Genomic DNA, 17,653 nt, shown 5'->3' on the forward strand with positions numbered 1-17,653 from the left:
AATAGGTGATTCAGAAAGCAAATCATTTTATTACACATTGAATTAATATAAATATGAAAATAATTTTGCATAAAATTACAATTACCTTATATCATGAAGTACTACTTCCTGTTATGTACAATCTGAAGAAAATAAACACTCTAGTCCTTAAAACTGAAACTAGCAAGTATTAAGATAAGCCGCGAACATAAAAGTTCAACTGATGTATAACTATGATTGGAATCATTCGATCTGAAGATTGTTAGTTATCTCGAAATTATATTTCGATAATTTCGAGAAAAATCGAAATCGAAATTATTGTTAAAATTGAAATTTCGAATGATTACTAGTTTTTGGTACTTTATTAACATAATAGTTTTATTTTAATTTAAATAATCCTCTAAAACATGCGTTAACAAATATATCGCAAAAATTATATATATTTTATATGCAAATTTACTCTTACAAAAGCATGGATAATTATTTACAAAGAGGCACACATTCTCCGATTTTTTGATGATCTTAAAATATTATTATCAAGATCAATATCCTGAGTACTTTTACTTATAGATATAATTGCCGCTCGGCCTTAGTTTAAATAACTACTAAAGTATTTTAAATCATATTTCTAAGTTTTTAGATAGATTTGGTTAACTTTAGGATATGTTCTGACAAAGACGGATTAGATTAGGTTTACTTAAGAATATTCTCTATCAAATGATTCTATTAATAAATGGAAAAATGAAACTATCAAAATTGATTTTAAACCTAATGTCAGGCAAAGACTGACTTAGTCAATATTATTAATATATGCAATTCTAAATATATATCAACATAGATAAACATTTTAAAAATGAAAAGAAAAATCACACTAAAATTTAATTTTATTTCATTTGGATTCATTTGAGTCGGACGATGAAAAAACCCTGTGAGAAAACCCTGTCACAAATTTTATTAAAAAGAAACGACAGAATAAAATGAGATTGTAATAGACGACGTATACTTTCAATAATTTCAATTCTTCTAATAATAGCATACTCTGGTTCCATTAATCGTAATTGTCAATTCATAATTGTATGGATCTAACTTCAATGCTACTGTATATCTTTTTAAAATTAATGTTACTCTATCTAATCTTCTCTGTCTCTGTGGAACTAGAATATATTACTTGATAGAGCTTCAGTGATTCAACAAACTCAACAAAATTATCGATTAATAATATCAAAACTGATTAACGGCTACCATTTCCTGTCAAAACTGTATCTGTAGAACTTCATTCTCATATTTTTAAAGAATTATGACAGTATTTAAAACCGCAAAACTGTATATACCAAAGCTTATATAATATTTTATTCTCTATTTAATATACTTTATACGTCATAATTAAGCTAAGTACTACAATTGGTATCTGTAAACAAAAAATCTGTGATTTTATATTCTTCATATTGTTAACCGACCTATAAGCTTGTCTAAGCTAAAACTTATGGTCATCATCTTAATATAATAAATACAAATATTTCAAAGTCAATTTCATTCACTTTCACTTCCACCGCCTCGATCAGTACTTGAATGACGTGAACCAACATCACTACCTGAAACTGATTTTCTAGATTCTGGAGTAGCAGATCTGAAATAAAATAATTGTAATATATACAAATGTTATGAAAGCTATGTCTTATTTTATAGATTCATTTTAATATTATTTACCTTGCTGAACCACTTGGACTACGACTTCGGGAGCCACTTTTTGATCTTGAACCGGAACGCGATCTTGATGCAGATTTGGATTTTGATCGGCTTTTGCTCCTTGATTTACGTTCATCTGATTGTGAACCACTTCTAGATCCTGATCTTGATCTTGATCTAGATCGCGAAGCTGCTTTTCTGGAACCACTAGGTGATCTTGATCTTGACCCTGCGCTAGCTGCAGAACCTGATCTTGATCTTGGTTGTGATCCACTTTTTCTGGATCCACTACGCGATCTTGATCGTGATTGACTTTTTCTTGATTCTGATCTTGATCTAGAACCCGATCTTGAACGTGACATACTCTTCGCTGAACCGGATCTTGATCTTGATGGACTTCTCGATCGCGATTGACTCTTTGATTTTGAAACTGAACGCGATCTAGATCGTGAATGAGATACAGATCGAGATTGGGATCGAGATTGTGATCGTGAACGCGATCGTGAACGTGAGGTACTTCTAGAACGACTTCTGGATTTTGATCTGGAACGAGATCTAGAATGTGATGCACGAGAACCTTCGGAATCAGACATAATTCGTCTACTTCCACGCGCACGACCTTCATTGCCACTTTCACCTCTGAAAAATATCATTAATTTTACTATGCATTATATACTATCGAATATTATATGCTCTCAAATGATTCTTACCCGCTGGCAATTTTAAGACCACCTGAATCACTATCAGATTCGCTGGTCGATATTGTCTCTTTCGATAAAGGCATTTTACCTTTTGTAGTTTCACTTGTACTTTTTCGAAATCCTTTGTCTTTCTTGGCTCCACCTTTTCTTCCACGTTTCGGCTTAGGTCGATCACTTTCTGAACCTAATATTAATAATATAAAAATTAAAATGTCTTTTTTTTCTTAATTTTCAATAATTATTTACATAATCGAAAATTATAAAACACTATCTCACCACTTTCTCCACTCGCCAATTCTTTCTTACGTTTTCCTTTACCCTTGCCTTTTCTTTCTTTACGTTCTCCACTTGCTTTCCTTTTGCGTTTCTTTTCTCTAGGAGCTTCTTCTCTACCTTCTTCTCTTCCAGATCCACCACTGTCACTAACATATTGATCAGTACGTACTCTTTTTCCTTTCTTTCCTGGTTTTTCTGAAGGCATTTCACCAAATACTAAAGCATTCTTTGTCTTTTCGACATATTCTTGACGTTTTTGCAACATTTCCTCTTCTTTTTGACGACGCATTTCTTCAAGTTTTCGTTGTTCTTCCGTTTGTCGCATTTTAAATGCTTGTCTATAAATTAATCCATAATTATTATTATAATATAAATAAATAAATGATTATGCTTAAATAATTACCTTTCTTCTTCTTGTTTTCTTCTGAGCATTTTTTCTTCCTCGTCTAATCGTCTAGCTCGAGCGACATGATATTGTGCTTGTGATAACAAATCTTGACATCTTCTTGCTTCTGCTTCTGCAAGTTGTTCCATTCTATCACCATGAGCTGATAGATATTGGAAATATTTATGTGAAAGTCCCAATTCATGAACCGCTTGGAGTACTGTCGTCAAAGTTGACTTTTCGTCTTTTAAAATTTGTGTGGCTAAACGTTGAAGAACAAGTGCAATATTGTACAATAAAACAGTATCCTGTGGAGCTACTCTTCTTGCCTAAATGTTACAAATGAGTTAATTAAATTTTCATATTTAATGAGCAGTAACAATACTATAAGAAATATTGTTTTGAATTACCTTTAATAATGTCAATTTTGCTTCTTTCAATTTACCAGCTTTAAAATAGGCCCTTCCAAGATATTGCAAGACTTCAACATGATGATATTTATAAAATTTCCGAAGACAATTTTCATACTATAAAAATAAATATTTATGAAAAATTTATGAAAATAACCAGGTAATTATTTTATTTTTTATGATAGTAAATATAAAACGAAAGTTACCATTTGAATAGCGCTAACAAATTGTTTTTGTTCTACATAAATGTGTGCAATATTTAACCAAACATCACAAAATTCTGCTGTCGCTTCTCGAACTTGAGCAAAAATATCTCTGGCTTCATTTACACAACCCTTATGTGCTAATACAGCTCCAATCCCATTTGCAGCCCAAATATTTTTAGGATCATTTCTTAAAACCTGAAAATTTCAACATGTATTTACAATTATAAAACTTATTATTTTTCATTATCATACCTGTTTGTACATAGCTAGTGCTCTATCTTGATGTCGCTTTTCTCGGTCCTTATCTTTTCCACTTTGATGCAATGTTTGAAGCCAAATATTACCCAATGCAATTAACGAATAGGCATCAGTACTCGTTGTTGGATTTTTTAGAATTCTTTCAAATTTCTTTTGACCTGGACCCCATTCCATTTTGGCCAAATGTAAATTACCCAAAAGAGACCACGCATCTGGATGTTCATTATTTATTCTTAAAGCATCTTTAAACCAATCAGATGCTTCATAAATTTGTCCCTTATCTCGAGCCATACATCCAAGTCGTAAATAACAATCCACATAATTTGGATGTTCCTTTAAAATATCTTTGTATAATTTTTCCGCTTTATCAAATATACATAAAGCTTCGTTTAATCGTGCCAAATTATATGTTGTTGTAACTGCTATTGAATTATAATATACAGAATCGTGTAAGGCATCTGCTTTGGAACGTGCTAAAGATTCTTCCAAATTTTTTCTAGCTTCTTCCAAATTTCCAAGTCTATAATAAGATAATAAATATTAGTCTTAACAGTATATATTATACAATAATAAATTTAAGACAAAAAATATGGAATATACCTATAATGTAGAGCTCCAACGTTATTTAGAATTTCAGGCGGTATATCCGCTTGAACTTTTTCCTTTAAAATTCTAGTTGCAGTACCATATGCATTTAAGGCTGCGTTAAGGTCACTTTGTTCTAATATTTGAGCCAATTCAATCCAGGCTTCAACATCATCGGGAAATTGTTCAGTTACTTTTCGAAGATGATTTTTAGCGATATCGCGTTTTGATTGAGAACTTGAATTTGCGTATAACGATCCAAGAATTTTCATTGTTTCATAATTACCTGGTTGAGCTTTTAATACTTTCTCGAAACATTGTGCCGCCTATAATAACAAAATTAAATTATTTAAAATCTATTATTTTTATTCTTTTGCATAATAGAACTCTTATACTTACATTTTCTGCATCACCTCTATAAACATACATTTGACCTAAGCCAAAATGAGGTAATACAAATACTGGTGGTGCAAATTGTGTTGCCTGATAATAATATTGAAATGCTTGATCATAATCACCCTGAAATAGTTTAATTTGTTAGAATTCACAAAATATTAAAAAATATTCTATATTAAAAAAAAACTTACTTGCACATGAAATGCTCTGGCTAACTGATAGCAACTCTCAGCACGCATAGCTTCATTTTCAGTATTATGAAACGCATGAAGTGCCAAGTGTTGTACTTTGTTATAATCTTTTTTAAAGAAAAAATGATTTGCCAAATGATTTAAAACCATAGGATTTGTTGAATCAATTGTATAAGCTTTAGACAACATTTGCACACCAGTTCTGATACTATCAGGTTGTTGTTGATTTAGTTTCAAAACTGAAAGACCAACTAGTGCTCCAACACATTGACCATCTAATTGCAATGCTCTTTCAAATGCTAAACGCGCCTTTTCTTGATTATTTAATTTCATAAAACAATGCCCCATTCCCAATCTCACGGCAGCTGGACAATTTGGATTTGTTCTTAAAGCTTTTTTATAAAAAGCAAGTGCACCTCTATAATCTTTCTTGTTAAATGCTATACATGCTTTTCCAAGTAAAGAAGGAATATTATTAGGAGATTGATTTAATACAAAATTAAATTGGGCATCAGCTTGATCCATCTTATCACCCTCCAAGAGACAGAAATAAGCTCTGCCAAGTAAATGATTCTGTACACAAAAAAATATTATATATAAATAAATTTTAAATATTTTTCAATGTTAAATTATTACAAATATTATTAAATAGTATATACCTGATCATACATGATAATTTTATCTGCAGTTGTGTATAATAAAGTAGCTTTTGTAAAAAGATCTCTTTTCTTATCTTTATTTTTTTCTCTGTTGGCTTCCTGCACATAATATGCAGCCAACATATCCAATGCACGCATTTGATCTTTTTCATAGTCACGATAATCAATATTAGCATCAATTCGAGAGGATTCAAGTATCTTAATGAAATCATCGATTTTATGTTGTTTATAATATTCAAGCTGTAATAAATAATAATATATTTTAGTTCCTATCATTTTTATATTATACATATTATATTTTATAATACATACGGCCAAATTGACCCAGATATTAAGCTGTGCATGTTCTTGACGTAAAATTCCAAGAACTTCATCACCCTCTGGTAATTGATCAAGGTATAGTTCAATTACCTAATAAAATGCAATTTTAGAAATTGAAATAATTAATCAATGATATGATAAAAAACTTAAATGTATAATATATAACAAAATAACAAACATAAAAAAATAGATAAAAAACTGAAAAATTTTAATTAACAAATAATATTTAATACTTTGCTAGACATGATATACATATCATAATTGAATAACATACTGAAAATAATATGAACAAAATAAGGTTAATAAATCAAATTAAAAATTATATGATTAAGCAAATAAAACAATAGTAATTTATAATTCTATATTCTAGAATAAATTTTATTTAAGAAACATTATTGATGATATAGGCTAATGTACACAATTTATTTTATAAACATATCTGATGTAGAGGTTAGGCATATGAAAATTATTTTTATATTTTGAGTACTTAAAGAATTTGAACTTATACACAAATCACATATAACACCAATAATTTAGACTACTTCTAATCATTTAAAAATTATAAAATTGAGAATTAAAAATAAAAATATTCACCTCATCTGTATCACGAAGTGGAATTTCTATGGAACCTGCCATTGTGGCATTGTCACTGATCTTTGCAAAGTACAGTCAACAGATGTCGTATTAAGTGAATGTAGCCATAGCGTATTTGCTATATTGCTATAGATAATATGTAATACTCGCATCAAAACACTCCCCTCAAAATACTTATATATCAAGATGAATATTTTGTGAGATAATCATTCTAAAATTATAAAATAACAAGAATATAATATTTATATTTTTTCCATTAAAAATTAAAATACATTATTTGGAAAAAAAATGATAAAATGTGTTCAATTGATATTTATCTGTCACGTGCCAAAAGAAACTATAGATAAGAACAACTTCACCAGATCAAGAGATTTAAGAGATTTGAGGAACTTGAGAAAATAGTAGGAGAAAAGACAGTGGTGGGGATTACTATTTAGCAACTAGATCTATAATATAGATGTTATAAGTGATATAATGGTACCAATGAATTGTGAAAATGGCCTAAAGGAAAAAGAAAGAAAAAACCCTTTGTTGAGGATTTCTCTTAATAATCCTGATAAAGAAAGAAAATATTAGAAGAAAAATAGAAATAGGTTAAAAATATTTTCAAGATATTACAAATGATAAAATATAAAATATATAAGAAAATTATAAAAAATTATAAAAAATAAAAATAAGAAAATTATAAAAAAAAACAAAAAAGATAAATATAAGAGATATGAGAAAAAGATAAATATAAGAATAAAAATGTTTTTATGACACAGGATTTTGATTATTTGTACATCCGGTAATTTTTTTCATAAAAATAAATATATTTAGAATTAATTTATTCATATTGAAACAAATATACAATAGTTTATTACAATCAATTTATTTTTTTAAATTTATATTTCTTTTCTAAATTTCTTTTTCTATTTATATTATTTATATTATATTTTTTATTTTTTGTCTATATTATATTCGAAGAGTAAATAAATTTTTTAGCCTTTTCAAATTGGAAATTCACTTTCATATCATTTATCGAATTTATTAAATTTTACGAATATATTAAATTGAATATATTCTAATTTGTAATTCGATAATCGTAACGTGAAAATAGTATCAATAATTGTCGCGTTTAGACGTTCGTTTTTTCTTGAGTTATATGATTTATGTTGTATATTATGTTGTATATACTTTCATAATTATTTTTCATCATTTGCATCAATGTATAATTATTACATATTGTATTATTATATACATTATTGTATTAGCATGTAATTAATATTTAAATTTATATATATTTATATTTTTCAATTATTAGAAATTTTTTGACAGCTAATGCCTTTTTTCATTCATTTGTTTAATGACTAAAATTATAGATAGTTTATATTACATTTTTCTAACATAGAGCTTGTTTTTTATTTTATTTTAATTTAATTGATTAATTTTATAAATTTTAGCTATTTATTTTGATTTTCTTTTGTATAGGTTATTAGCTGATTACTGATCTACTTTCAAAGGCGGGAAAAATTTCAATATGGACGCCATGAAGAAGTGATAAATTTAGATTTTTTTGGCCACATATAATTACAACAAAATATGTTATATATATTACTTCAATTTTTACGTAGATTTTAAATAAACAATCAACAGTTTTAAGTAACCAAAAAATTGCTAGATTCAGATATTCAGACAAATTATTGCATCATAATTGATCTGAATCATAATCGAAAATTGAAAATCATAATGATAGGATATATTTCATTGAGGTATTTAGATTATGCTATACTATATGACATAAAAAATATTAATTGAAATTAAAACATGCGATACAAAGTTTCGTAAGATTTCATATCTATTTTGTTTTTCGTATCGTGCAAAGATATTTTTAAAGCAAAGTAAAATAAGAATTGCGTATCAACGCCATCTCTTGAGTAATTGTGAAAAGAAACACTTAATATATAGTATTGAATTTCTATTATTATTTTAGTTGCCTTAACTTGCTTAGAGAGATATTTTCAGTACTCAAAAGATGGCGCCTATGATTTGATTTTACGAACATATTTTTACTATCTCTGTTCCTCTCTCATTATTTCTTTTTTTATCTATTCTAGACAAAAGTCTGGAAAATTTACATTTAATTTCGATATTTGATTAACTTTATTGTCTTTTTTTCACATAACCTATCTTAATGAAAAATCTTAATAAAGTCTATTCTAATTTTTATATATTGTACGTAATGTCAAAAGTTTTCTGTGAATATCTCTTGTGAAGGCTAAGGAGAAAGAAAGGAATAAAAAAGGATTAATTTATCACTCGTTTATTAATTTACTTCAAAAAAATATCCATACTACGTGAAATGACATTCTGACAAATGGATGGACGATAGAATGTAAATACAATCTAATGCATTTATGAACAAAGGTAACAAGAACCATAAAAATAATTATCACTGACTGACTTATTATTTTATAACAGGAAATTATTTAATGTTCTTCAGTACTTAGTTATAGTAACAATTAGTCGTCCTATTATCATTTACAAAGTATATTGAGCAACAAGAATGTATAGTATTTACTTACATTTCGATAAACAGTTAAATCAACAATGAAAATCGCGTTTATACGCGACTAATCGATATTTATGAATTGTTTAAATTCTTAGAAAAATCACTGTACTAATTAGAACATTGTATAACGCGTATTATAAACTTATTGATCGACAAAGAGATCTATTTATTATTATCTATCATAGAAAACGAAAAAATGTCTTTTTCTTTTGAATGATTAGTCTAAAATTTCGTGTAAAATTTCAACAAGAGCGCACACATGGCAAAATTTATTTATTCCTCGGCTTGCTTTACATCTTCCTAAATTCCTAAGATCCTTCCTCAATCGTAGTAATTTCCATAGAAAGAGGTGAAAGCTGTATCAGAGCTAACACTCGGCGGCAAACTCGTAGCATCCATCGTTTCCTTTTCGCTGCCAAGGGTCGATGTCCTTACGTCGAGAGTACCACTTACGCCAGACATCCCTGAACTTGTTGCCATTTCCACTTCTCCGTCGGGATGAGACATGTGTCTTAAAATGACGTCACTTTAATCCACGGTCAATCGTTCGTTAATTTCTTGTCAGGGCAGTTGGTAAAAAAAGAAGAAAATTTAAGTAAAAATAAAGAAAACAAATAAAATAAATAAAAGAAAATAAAAAAGACATTAACAAGATTAATTGCATAATCATATAGGAAAAAAATTTTTCTATATGAACATGAAATACATTTCAATATATTCATTTTTGCTTTTTCAAGTCTGCAACAAATATATATAGCTCATGAGAAAATACGATTTGTCTTAAAGAATGATAGATATCATCATTAAATGATGATATCTCATTTTTTTCTTTTCTTTACGTTCTTCTTTTTATTCAACTTTTTAAATCAAGTGTACTTTTCGAGATAGATCTACTTGATAATTAAAACAGGTCACATTGAAAAACATTTCGTGAACATTACCTGTAATCTGGAGCAGAAGGTTCAGCTTGTTGCCTTCGCGAGTTCGATGCCATTGGTGTTCTCTTTATCGCGTAAATATATATACCCGTCATTGTGAGTGTGTACGAGACGAAATATAATGCGTGAAACTGGAATAACGTGGAAAAAGCATTATTAGCATATGTGGTTGTGTATTGTGCGTTATGCAGCTGGAATAGATATTTCTATACATAATAACGCGTAACTTTAAATACATACGAAAAATCAGGATAATTCAGACATTATATTGTCCGTTTATGATGGAGAATACTTAAAAAAAATTTATATCTTCTATTTTATATGAAAAAATCAATACCTTGTATTGATGGACCAACATGCCAGCTAAAACATTGAAAGAATCTGCGGTCAACAGTGATAGTTGCAATGCAGTTGCACCAGATTCGTATAGTACGACAGGCACCAACGAGAAAAAGATGAATTGCGTGATGCAATAAACTACCAAGAAAGTGATTACTGGTGTATTAATCCACTGCAATGATTCTATCTTTAAACTCTCCAATATGGCCCTGAAATCATATCAATCAATTTATAATCATTTTACAAATAGTTTTCTTTTTTCCAAGAAACTTACATTTGCAAACAGCACATTATAGTACCGAAGAAACCAATCATGCCAAGATACTCGATAACATCGACCGTCTTCACTGCTAATTCTTGTATCACCGTTGTTATGGAAAACAGTATCACGCCTCCGAGACACAACATATCACCGACAAGATGATTCTTTCCTTCGCACGAAAAATTGAAATTAACAAAGTTGATAATTAAATTTATTTATTAATAATTATTATTAACTCCTATATAGATTTCAATATTTGATCGTCGAAGTTATCGAACAATTACCTGCGGAAGGATCTTTATTGTCATCGATTCCTGCCCAAACCAAACATCCCACTCCCATCAATGAAACGGAAACGCCGACTATGTGCACCATTCGATATCTCACCCCGAGAATCAAGCATGATAATGCCAATGCAACCGGTATAGCGACACAATCGAGCAACTGAAACAGAATTACTTCCGGTTAAACACGGTCGATTCTTTGAATCGTAAAAATTTCAATGCAGAACGGATGACGATGACGATGTCCCTTATATTCGCATCGCGTTCGATTAAGAATAGCCGACGAGGGATGAGTGTGTCGGGTCGAAGACCCGACATTCTCGTTTCGCTGGTGGTTGTGTGTATTCGATATTATACAATAGTTGTTCCATGCCATTCATCCCGACCACGAACACTACCTCGTTTAATTGACGGTTGAGCTATGAAAGATGCATCCTGAACCGCATATAGATCGTACGATGTGCTAGTTGTGCACCTTATTCCAACAAAGGAGAATTCTGTGCCAACGTTCAACGCACCATTTTTGCATTAAATAGGATCTTTTTATTACATAAATATATGTAAAAATATCGAATAAGCGCGAATTTCATACAAATTTATACGTATTAAAGTAAAACCGAGAAAAATTAAACGAAGGAAATGTAAAAGAGAAAATAATTTTTATTCGTTTAAAAGAAACGAAGAAATTTATTCAGTGAGATATAAATATCTCGTTGTGCAATTTCTACGAAATAAATCTTTTGTTAATATTTCTTTTTTTTTTTTTAATGTAGGTCATGCTAGAATGGAAATAATTAATGGCCTACTTCCGATGTACGCTGCACAAAAACTGTTGAGAAGTTTATCATCGTTGTTTGGCAATGTGTAAATCCCACGTGACATCATTAGCACGTACCTGTATGCCAGCGATGCTGGTGAATTGATGCGCGGATGTTATAAGAGTACATGCTTCGACGTCAATGAGCGCTACCAACAAGTACCTGAACCCACGGGCTTTTATAACTGAAATTAGGCCGTTCCCTACTCCTCTGCAGGACATCCAGGTTGTGTATACGAGACACATCATAATGTAATGTGGAAGATTTTGTCCTATTTCGCGCAAAAGAATTTACACAACTCGTTATATCGTTATATGATGAGCTTTTCATGCAAACTCATTAATGACTTACCGGTCGGGAATGAGAGCTGGTATGCGGTGTTGATGTGATGATTCGCGAGCGTCATGAAGCATAACACAAGGGACAAAAATTGTCCCAGTATTATCGCTTTCCATACTGACCTATTAACGTTGGAAAATACAATTAAAAATATCAAGCATTAATCAAATCAAAATTTAACCCGATAAAATTCCAATAAATATAACGTTTCTAAGCAAATTGCACGAAAAATTATCCACTTTTTCAACGAAATAATACGTTTTTCCGCACCAAAACCATCTTCGATCGAAAGTAAACAATTGGAAACGAACTAACGTGTGCCCAAACACGAAAGAACACGGGATCAATGAACCGAGACGCGGCGTTTTTCCACCCACACGAATGGAAAAAAATTGGTCGTAAATACCCGCCACTTTTATTCCCGATGTTCCCCTTCCCCTTGACCGAGTGGAAGCCGGTTCGAGGGCGGATGTCGAGGGCCCGTCAATGGATCACCAATCAATCTGGCTTACGCTTACCATTGTCCCAGATCCGATATGTAATTCTCGATCTTGTCGCAGACCCCGTTCCTGGCCTGCATCACCGTATTTTCGCGACGATCGCCCGCTGACACTCCCATGCCAGGGTGCATTTTCACCCCGAGGCTTTCACCCGTCGGCGATGCAACAGAGGCGCTTGCGCGACCTCTTTCCCTCCATCCGCTCTTCACCAGGAAGGACCGGTATTTTTCGTTTTGCGGACGCGATGATGAAACGATGCACGTAAACGCGGTGGAACACGGTGTTCTACACCCGTCTTTTCTTGTTCCTTCTTCGGATCGATCGATGAGAGAGGGATGTAGGTCCCTCGATTGTGCGTGCTCTCGGGACGCCAACTTTGGCTAAATCGATCGATCGTTAAAGATGAATGAATTTCGTTTGAAGAGAGTATTGTGATTCGAAACTCGTTGACCTTTTGATGAGAGGTTTTGAAATGGAAAAGGATGGAGAGGGTATAAATAGTGAAAAGGTAAAAGATCGATCCATTTTGAAGCGCGATTCTGTTGAAAGGATAATTGATCAAGTTGGAAATTATTAATCGATAATTATTTAGAAATTTATTCAGATCTATGAATCTCTGGTTTAGGATTAAAAATAGAAGAAGAATAATGATGTAAAGAAGTATGTCTTTCTTTATTCTCAGGTAATCTTGTATAGATCGTTATTTACACTATATTGACATTGTTTGATTAAATTGCGATTTCAGTCGTCAATAATCTTTTTTTCTTTTAAAAAAGTTTCCACGTAATCGTAGAAACCTATACATTTGATATAAACTTTTAAACATCTTCAACTTACGTAATAATCCTTATAATATCTCAAACATTACACGTTAATGAGTTAAATTGTTATGCGAAAAATGTGATCATTTCCGACGTATGAAAAGAAGGCAATCGCAACGTTTATGATTTAATGTAGTAAATTTGTGCAGTCGGTTCACTTGTCGATGATCAACAACACTTTGTAAATTATCTATCTAAGGAGGAAACTGTGTCGAATATACGAATATCCAGTCATCCTTACAAAGTTGGAAAAATAAGTTGGAAAAATATTTCGCCCAGTCTCCCGGCTTGTTTCACTCGCTTGTTTCATTCAATCGAAATCTGTTACGCGTGCAACTCGCGCAATTTCTTCGATTAATCTGCGTTCCAATCGTGTGTCGAAGAATTCGTGTAAAAGTTGGAATAACGATTAGATGTCGAATGTAAAAGGTACACACGCATTCAATGTTCTATGTTTAGTTTATCTATCGACAGACGAGTGAAAGTATAGCGTTCTAAAAATTGAAAATGGTACGTTGTCGCACGTTGTCGCGACGATTTAACGTGCCGTATTTTTTTGCGTATAGAAATTACAACCTACGATTATCGAAGACGATTCAGGAAAGAGATTTTTCCTTGGTAAATTGTTTGATTTTGGTCATTCGATTATATGAAAAGTGACATAAATACGAAAAATTTTCTTTATTTCTTCTTTGCCTCTTCCTCCACCGCCTCGTTCTGCTTGCGGAAGCAATCACCGACCGGGAAGAAATCCCAACACCTTTGCTGATACATGTTCCACACGTACGTTTCTTGACCGGTGTATTCGGTGTCTGGTTTATTGATTAAGTGCATGAGGAAGAACCTTGAAAAAAATTCAAATCATTGCAGCTAATTGGTTGACGATTTATTGATGAAAAACGAGAATAGAAATTGATCTAAATAACTTACATATAATTAGCAAGATTGTGCTCCTGTTGGACATGAGTATCGAAACCATGTGGTACTGTATCGAAATATTCTTTTCCTAAACCACAAATGAAACAATTGCTTTCCATGTTGGTTTTCACGTTTTCAAGTTGATCTCGAAGTTCACCGAACGCATCGATAATCAAACCTAAGATAGCAGGAAATATCGATTAAAATCATAGATGTAAAGACAAAAGTTCAGATTAAACAAATTTTCCTCGAATTTACCTTGAATAATGGCCAACAGGATAACAATGACGAAAAAGAAGAAAGTGATATCAAACATGATACGGTAAACTTCATAGTCATCGCCATCAGGTTCACCAATTTCGTCACCAATACCACCACCAGCTCTGACACCTTTGTACAGATGGAATACGAAGCACTAAAACACAAATATCGATCGATTTATCTTCGTTCCAAGTATATTTTAATTATTAAAGAAAAAAAGTTTTTAATATCGTACTGTTAACATGTCGTGGCATTTTTTGTCCACTTCATCGTCTTCTTCTTGAATGTAGAATTTTCTGAAGAAATTGAAAGCAATGACCGTATATATGTAGACGACAATAGTCAGTAACATTACTGTCAACACCAATTGTTTGCCATTGTGTGTCACAGACTGTAAGATCGTTCTCAGAGTTTTGAAACCAACTGCGACGTCCAGTAAATGAGCAGCGAAGAAGAAATTGTTATAATTGCCAAGTATTGAAAATGTAAAGTACCATAAACTGTACAAGAATGCCTGCATGAAAAAATATTATAACTTAATATATTTGAACGAATTAAATCTTCCAAACACTCAATTATTTACTTACATTATCCGTGATAGTAACTCCAGCTTTCCATACTTGATACCTCCAATCGATATTAACAATGCTGTAATAAAAAATAAAAATTGTATAATAATCCTAAACTAAGAATCGAAATAGGAAAAACAATGTAACTACGTAATTTTACTCACAAGTGTATCAAACCAGAACCTTCTTCTTCCTGTTGACTAAACGATGTCTTTTCCATACCAAGCAAATTGCTGATGTAGTCAAAATCGTAGGTCTCACTGTATTTCTGTCGAACTTTCTTCTTCACGAACTTATCCCAATAATTTACAGGGAACGTTTTTGCCGATATCACCATCTTATCCCAATGTGCTTTGATATCGTCTTCTTCCGGCGTTTCAGCAATATATAGACCATCGAATTCCACACGTCGCGCAATTTCCTTCTCTCGTTTGAAGATAGCCAATGGTACCTGTGTTGTACACACTTATGTTTTATATACAGAAATAATCGTACAATCGAAATTTGTACATGTAAAATACGATATTCCGAAAATCATACTTTCAAATGATAGTAGGCAACTAGCATAGCAAGAGAGACGATCGCATGAAGAATAGCCATAAGCCTTATAACGTGTGCCATGTAATAGAAATCCTCCGCCACTTCCACATATTCCAGAGCGTACACGTCTTCCTCCTCCTCCGATTCAGCCTCCCCGCTACCGCTACCTATTTCAACTCCACTGCCATTTCCAGAACCAGATGCACCCTCACCAGACATCTCTGCCAACATGTCCACTATCTGACTTCCACTTCCCTCCTCACCTCCTTCGGTACCCAAAGACGAAACCTACGAATCAATAATTTATAACGTGACAATGAAATATTAAATTAATATTCATTTTACTTGAACATAATTATACCTAAAATTCTAGACAAAGTATCACACTCACCTTGTAGAATAGCAACATAAAATTGATACAGAAAGCGAGCACTAGAGCCACGTATTTCAGATTATAAAAATTTCTTGCCAAGAAGGAGACGACGCGATGCGTGTACTCGGAAAAGTCGATAGAGGAGGCTGATGGCTCTGCTATCGTTTCTTGTTTCGCCTCCGCCTCGACCGCAGCCATTGCTGCTTGTTGAGCTGCCGCTGCTTCTGCTGCAGCTGCAGCCTGAGCTCTAGCTTGTTCACCTCTGCTCGTAAATAAAATACAAATTTAAGTATATTTTATGTATTAGAGAGATAGCACAAGAATAAGATAATTATTCACCCTAAGAAATCGACCAATGAAACAGGTTCCATGTCTCCACCTCCCTCAGCTCTCGCACTTTCTTCTCCAGTGGCTTCTTCCGGTGTGCTTTCGCCCGTTTCCTCGATACTCGATTGAGGAGTAGATGTAGCCGATTCGTGAGGTGCAATCTTTATCTGTCCTCCTTCCTCTTTCGTTATATCCATTCCGAACGCTTGTACCTGTTCAAAATTTGAATCATTGAATTGATAATGAATGATGAATTTGTTTAGTTCTTCTTTTTTTACCGTGATTCTGATTATTTTTTTCGAACCTGTAGATTAGACTCATCCGGAGTTGGCGGCAAAGCGGGCAAATGTCTCGATGGTTTTTCCTCCTCCTCTTTCACCTCGACTACGGGTTCTTCCACATGTGGTCCTTTCATCAATGCCAACAGTAATCTCATGAAATATCCGATCACGCAACCAACGCCAAAACCAGAGTAATAGAACGCGTAGAAAATCATCTTGAAGAAACCGATAAAGAGTTCCAAAAATGTCATTTGTTGCATCTCAGCGATCTTGTTCTTGATATTGCTAGGGGAAAATATGGAGAAGAAGAAGTAAATGCTATCCTTAAACGTCTGGATGCCTCTTCTAAAAGGATCCTTGTTTCTTTCTTCGTCGTCATCCGTCATGTAGGTATAGGAAGATTCTCTGGCTTTTCCGATTCCTCCACTTTCTTCCACTGCCATCAATGCACTCGCGTGTTGCATCTCAAAGATAGCATCTTCACAAAAGTTGATGAAAGTTTCCAATTTTTCTTTCTCTCCTGCCTCTACTACGGTATTGTAGAAATATGTCCTCTTCGACTCTTTAATTTGTGGTTTCTCCCACTGTTCGATGTTTGATTCCTTGATCTCAAAGTATACGCGTTCGATCTTCTTGTTTCCACCGAGAATTTCGATTCTGCCGAGATATGGCTCGAAATAGTTCAACACAGAGCCTGCTGTTTCGAGGAATCTCGCCAATCTGGGTTCATTTGGCATGTGCTCCGATAAATTGGTTAACAGAACGGCAAGATTGAAACCGATTTCTTTAGCCGGTTCGTGGAAACGGTCCATGAAAGCCACATAGTCGATTTTACCGTCGTGGTTCGTTTCGCAACAGGCCAATAAGAATTCGATTTCCTCGCTG

General features: G+C 32.5%; 3 protein-coding genes and 1 long non-coding RNA gene across 6 annotated transcripts in view; 1 reads left to right on the plus strand and 3 right to left on the minus strand.

Moving 5' to 3' along the window:
• Window positions 1-329: 329 nt before the first annotated feature.
• Window positions 330-6,987, minus strand: LOC108002899 (RNA polymerase-associated protein CTR9 homolog). Its single transcript, XM_017064881.3, has 14 exons — window positions 6,648-6,987; window positions 6,045-6,143; window positions 5,733-5,972; window positions 5,074-5,646; window positions 4,886-5,005; window positions 4,502-4,812; window positions 3,896-4,421; window positions 3,644-3,838; window positions 3,438-3,554; window positions 3,046-3,356; window positions 2,643-2,980; window positions 2,376-2,550; window positions 1,687-2,304; window positions 330-1,606 (listed from the first exon to the last, which is right to left on the minus strand). Exons 1-14 carry the CDS (start codon window positions 6,687-6,689, stop codon window positions 1,510-1,512), a joined length of 3,762 nt encoding a protein of 1,253 aa, XP_016920370.1. The 5' UTR covers window positions 6,690-6,987; the 3' UTR covers window positions 330-1,509.
• Window positions 6,988-7,102: 115 nt separating this feature from the next.
• On the plus strand, window positions 7,103-8,941 carry LOC133665682 (uncharacterized). Its single transcript, XR_009828847.1, has 2 exons — window positions 7,103-7,434; window positions 8,118-8,941. It is a non-coding gene; the product is annotated as an uncharacterized LOC133665682 (long non-coding RNA).
• On the minus strand, window positions 8,934-13,184 carry LOC108002732 (solute carrier family 35 member F1-like). Of its 3 annotated transcripts, none has more exons than XM_062071311.1 (8): window positions 12,697-13,184; window positions 12,191-12,300; window positions 11,917-12,110; window positions 11,022-11,181; window positions 10,750-10,906; window positions 10,474-10,684; window positions 10,140-10,267; window positions 8,934-9,724 (listed from the first exon to the last, which is right to left on the minus strand). In XM_062071311.1, the coding sequence occupies exons 1-8, from the start codon at window positions 12,807-12,809 to the stop codon at window positions 9,520-9,522; spliced, it is 1,278 nt and encodes a 425-aa protein (XP_061927295.1). In that variant the 5' UTR covers window positions 12,810-13,184; the 3' UTR covers window positions 8,934-9,519. The 3 variants fall into 3 exon arrangements, with proteins under 3 accessions (XP_061927295.1, XP_016920051.1, XP_061927297.1); XM_017064562.3 differs by having other exon boundaries at window positions 8,934-9,709; window positions 12,697-13,182; XM_062071313.1 differs by having other exon boundaries at window positions 8,934-9,755; window positions 12,697-12,966.
• Window positions 13,185-13,331: 147 nt separating this feature from the next.
• The window catches only part of LOC108002766 (ryanodine receptor), a 34,264-nt gene continuing 29,942 nt past the window's right edge, over window positions 13,332-17,653 (minus strand). Inside the window, 10 exon segments of the mRNA XM_062071314.1 lie at window positions 13,332-14,343; window positions 14,430-14,595; window positions 14,676-14,832; window positions 14,914-15,192; window positions 15,266-15,326; window positions 15,412-15,698; window positions 15,788-16,075; window positions 16,179-16,422; window positions 16,500-16,699; window positions 16,792-17,650. Of these exon segments, the coding sequence (XP_061927298.1) occupies window positions 14,181-14,343; window positions 14,430-14,595; window positions 14,676-14,832; window positions 14,914-15,192; window positions 15,266-15,326; window positions 15,412-15,698; window positions 15,788-16,075; window positions 16,179-16,422; window positions 16,500-16,699; window positions 16,792-17,650 (2,704 nt within the window). The 3' untranslated portion in view covers window positions 13,332-14,180.

This window comes from Apis cerana, linkage group LG2 (assembly GCF_029169275.1).
Source record: "Apis cerana isolate GH-2021 linkage group LG2, AcerK_1.0, whole genome shotgun sequence".
NCBI lineage: Eukaryota > Metazoa > Arthropoda > Insecta > Hymenoptera > Apidae > Apis > Apis cerana.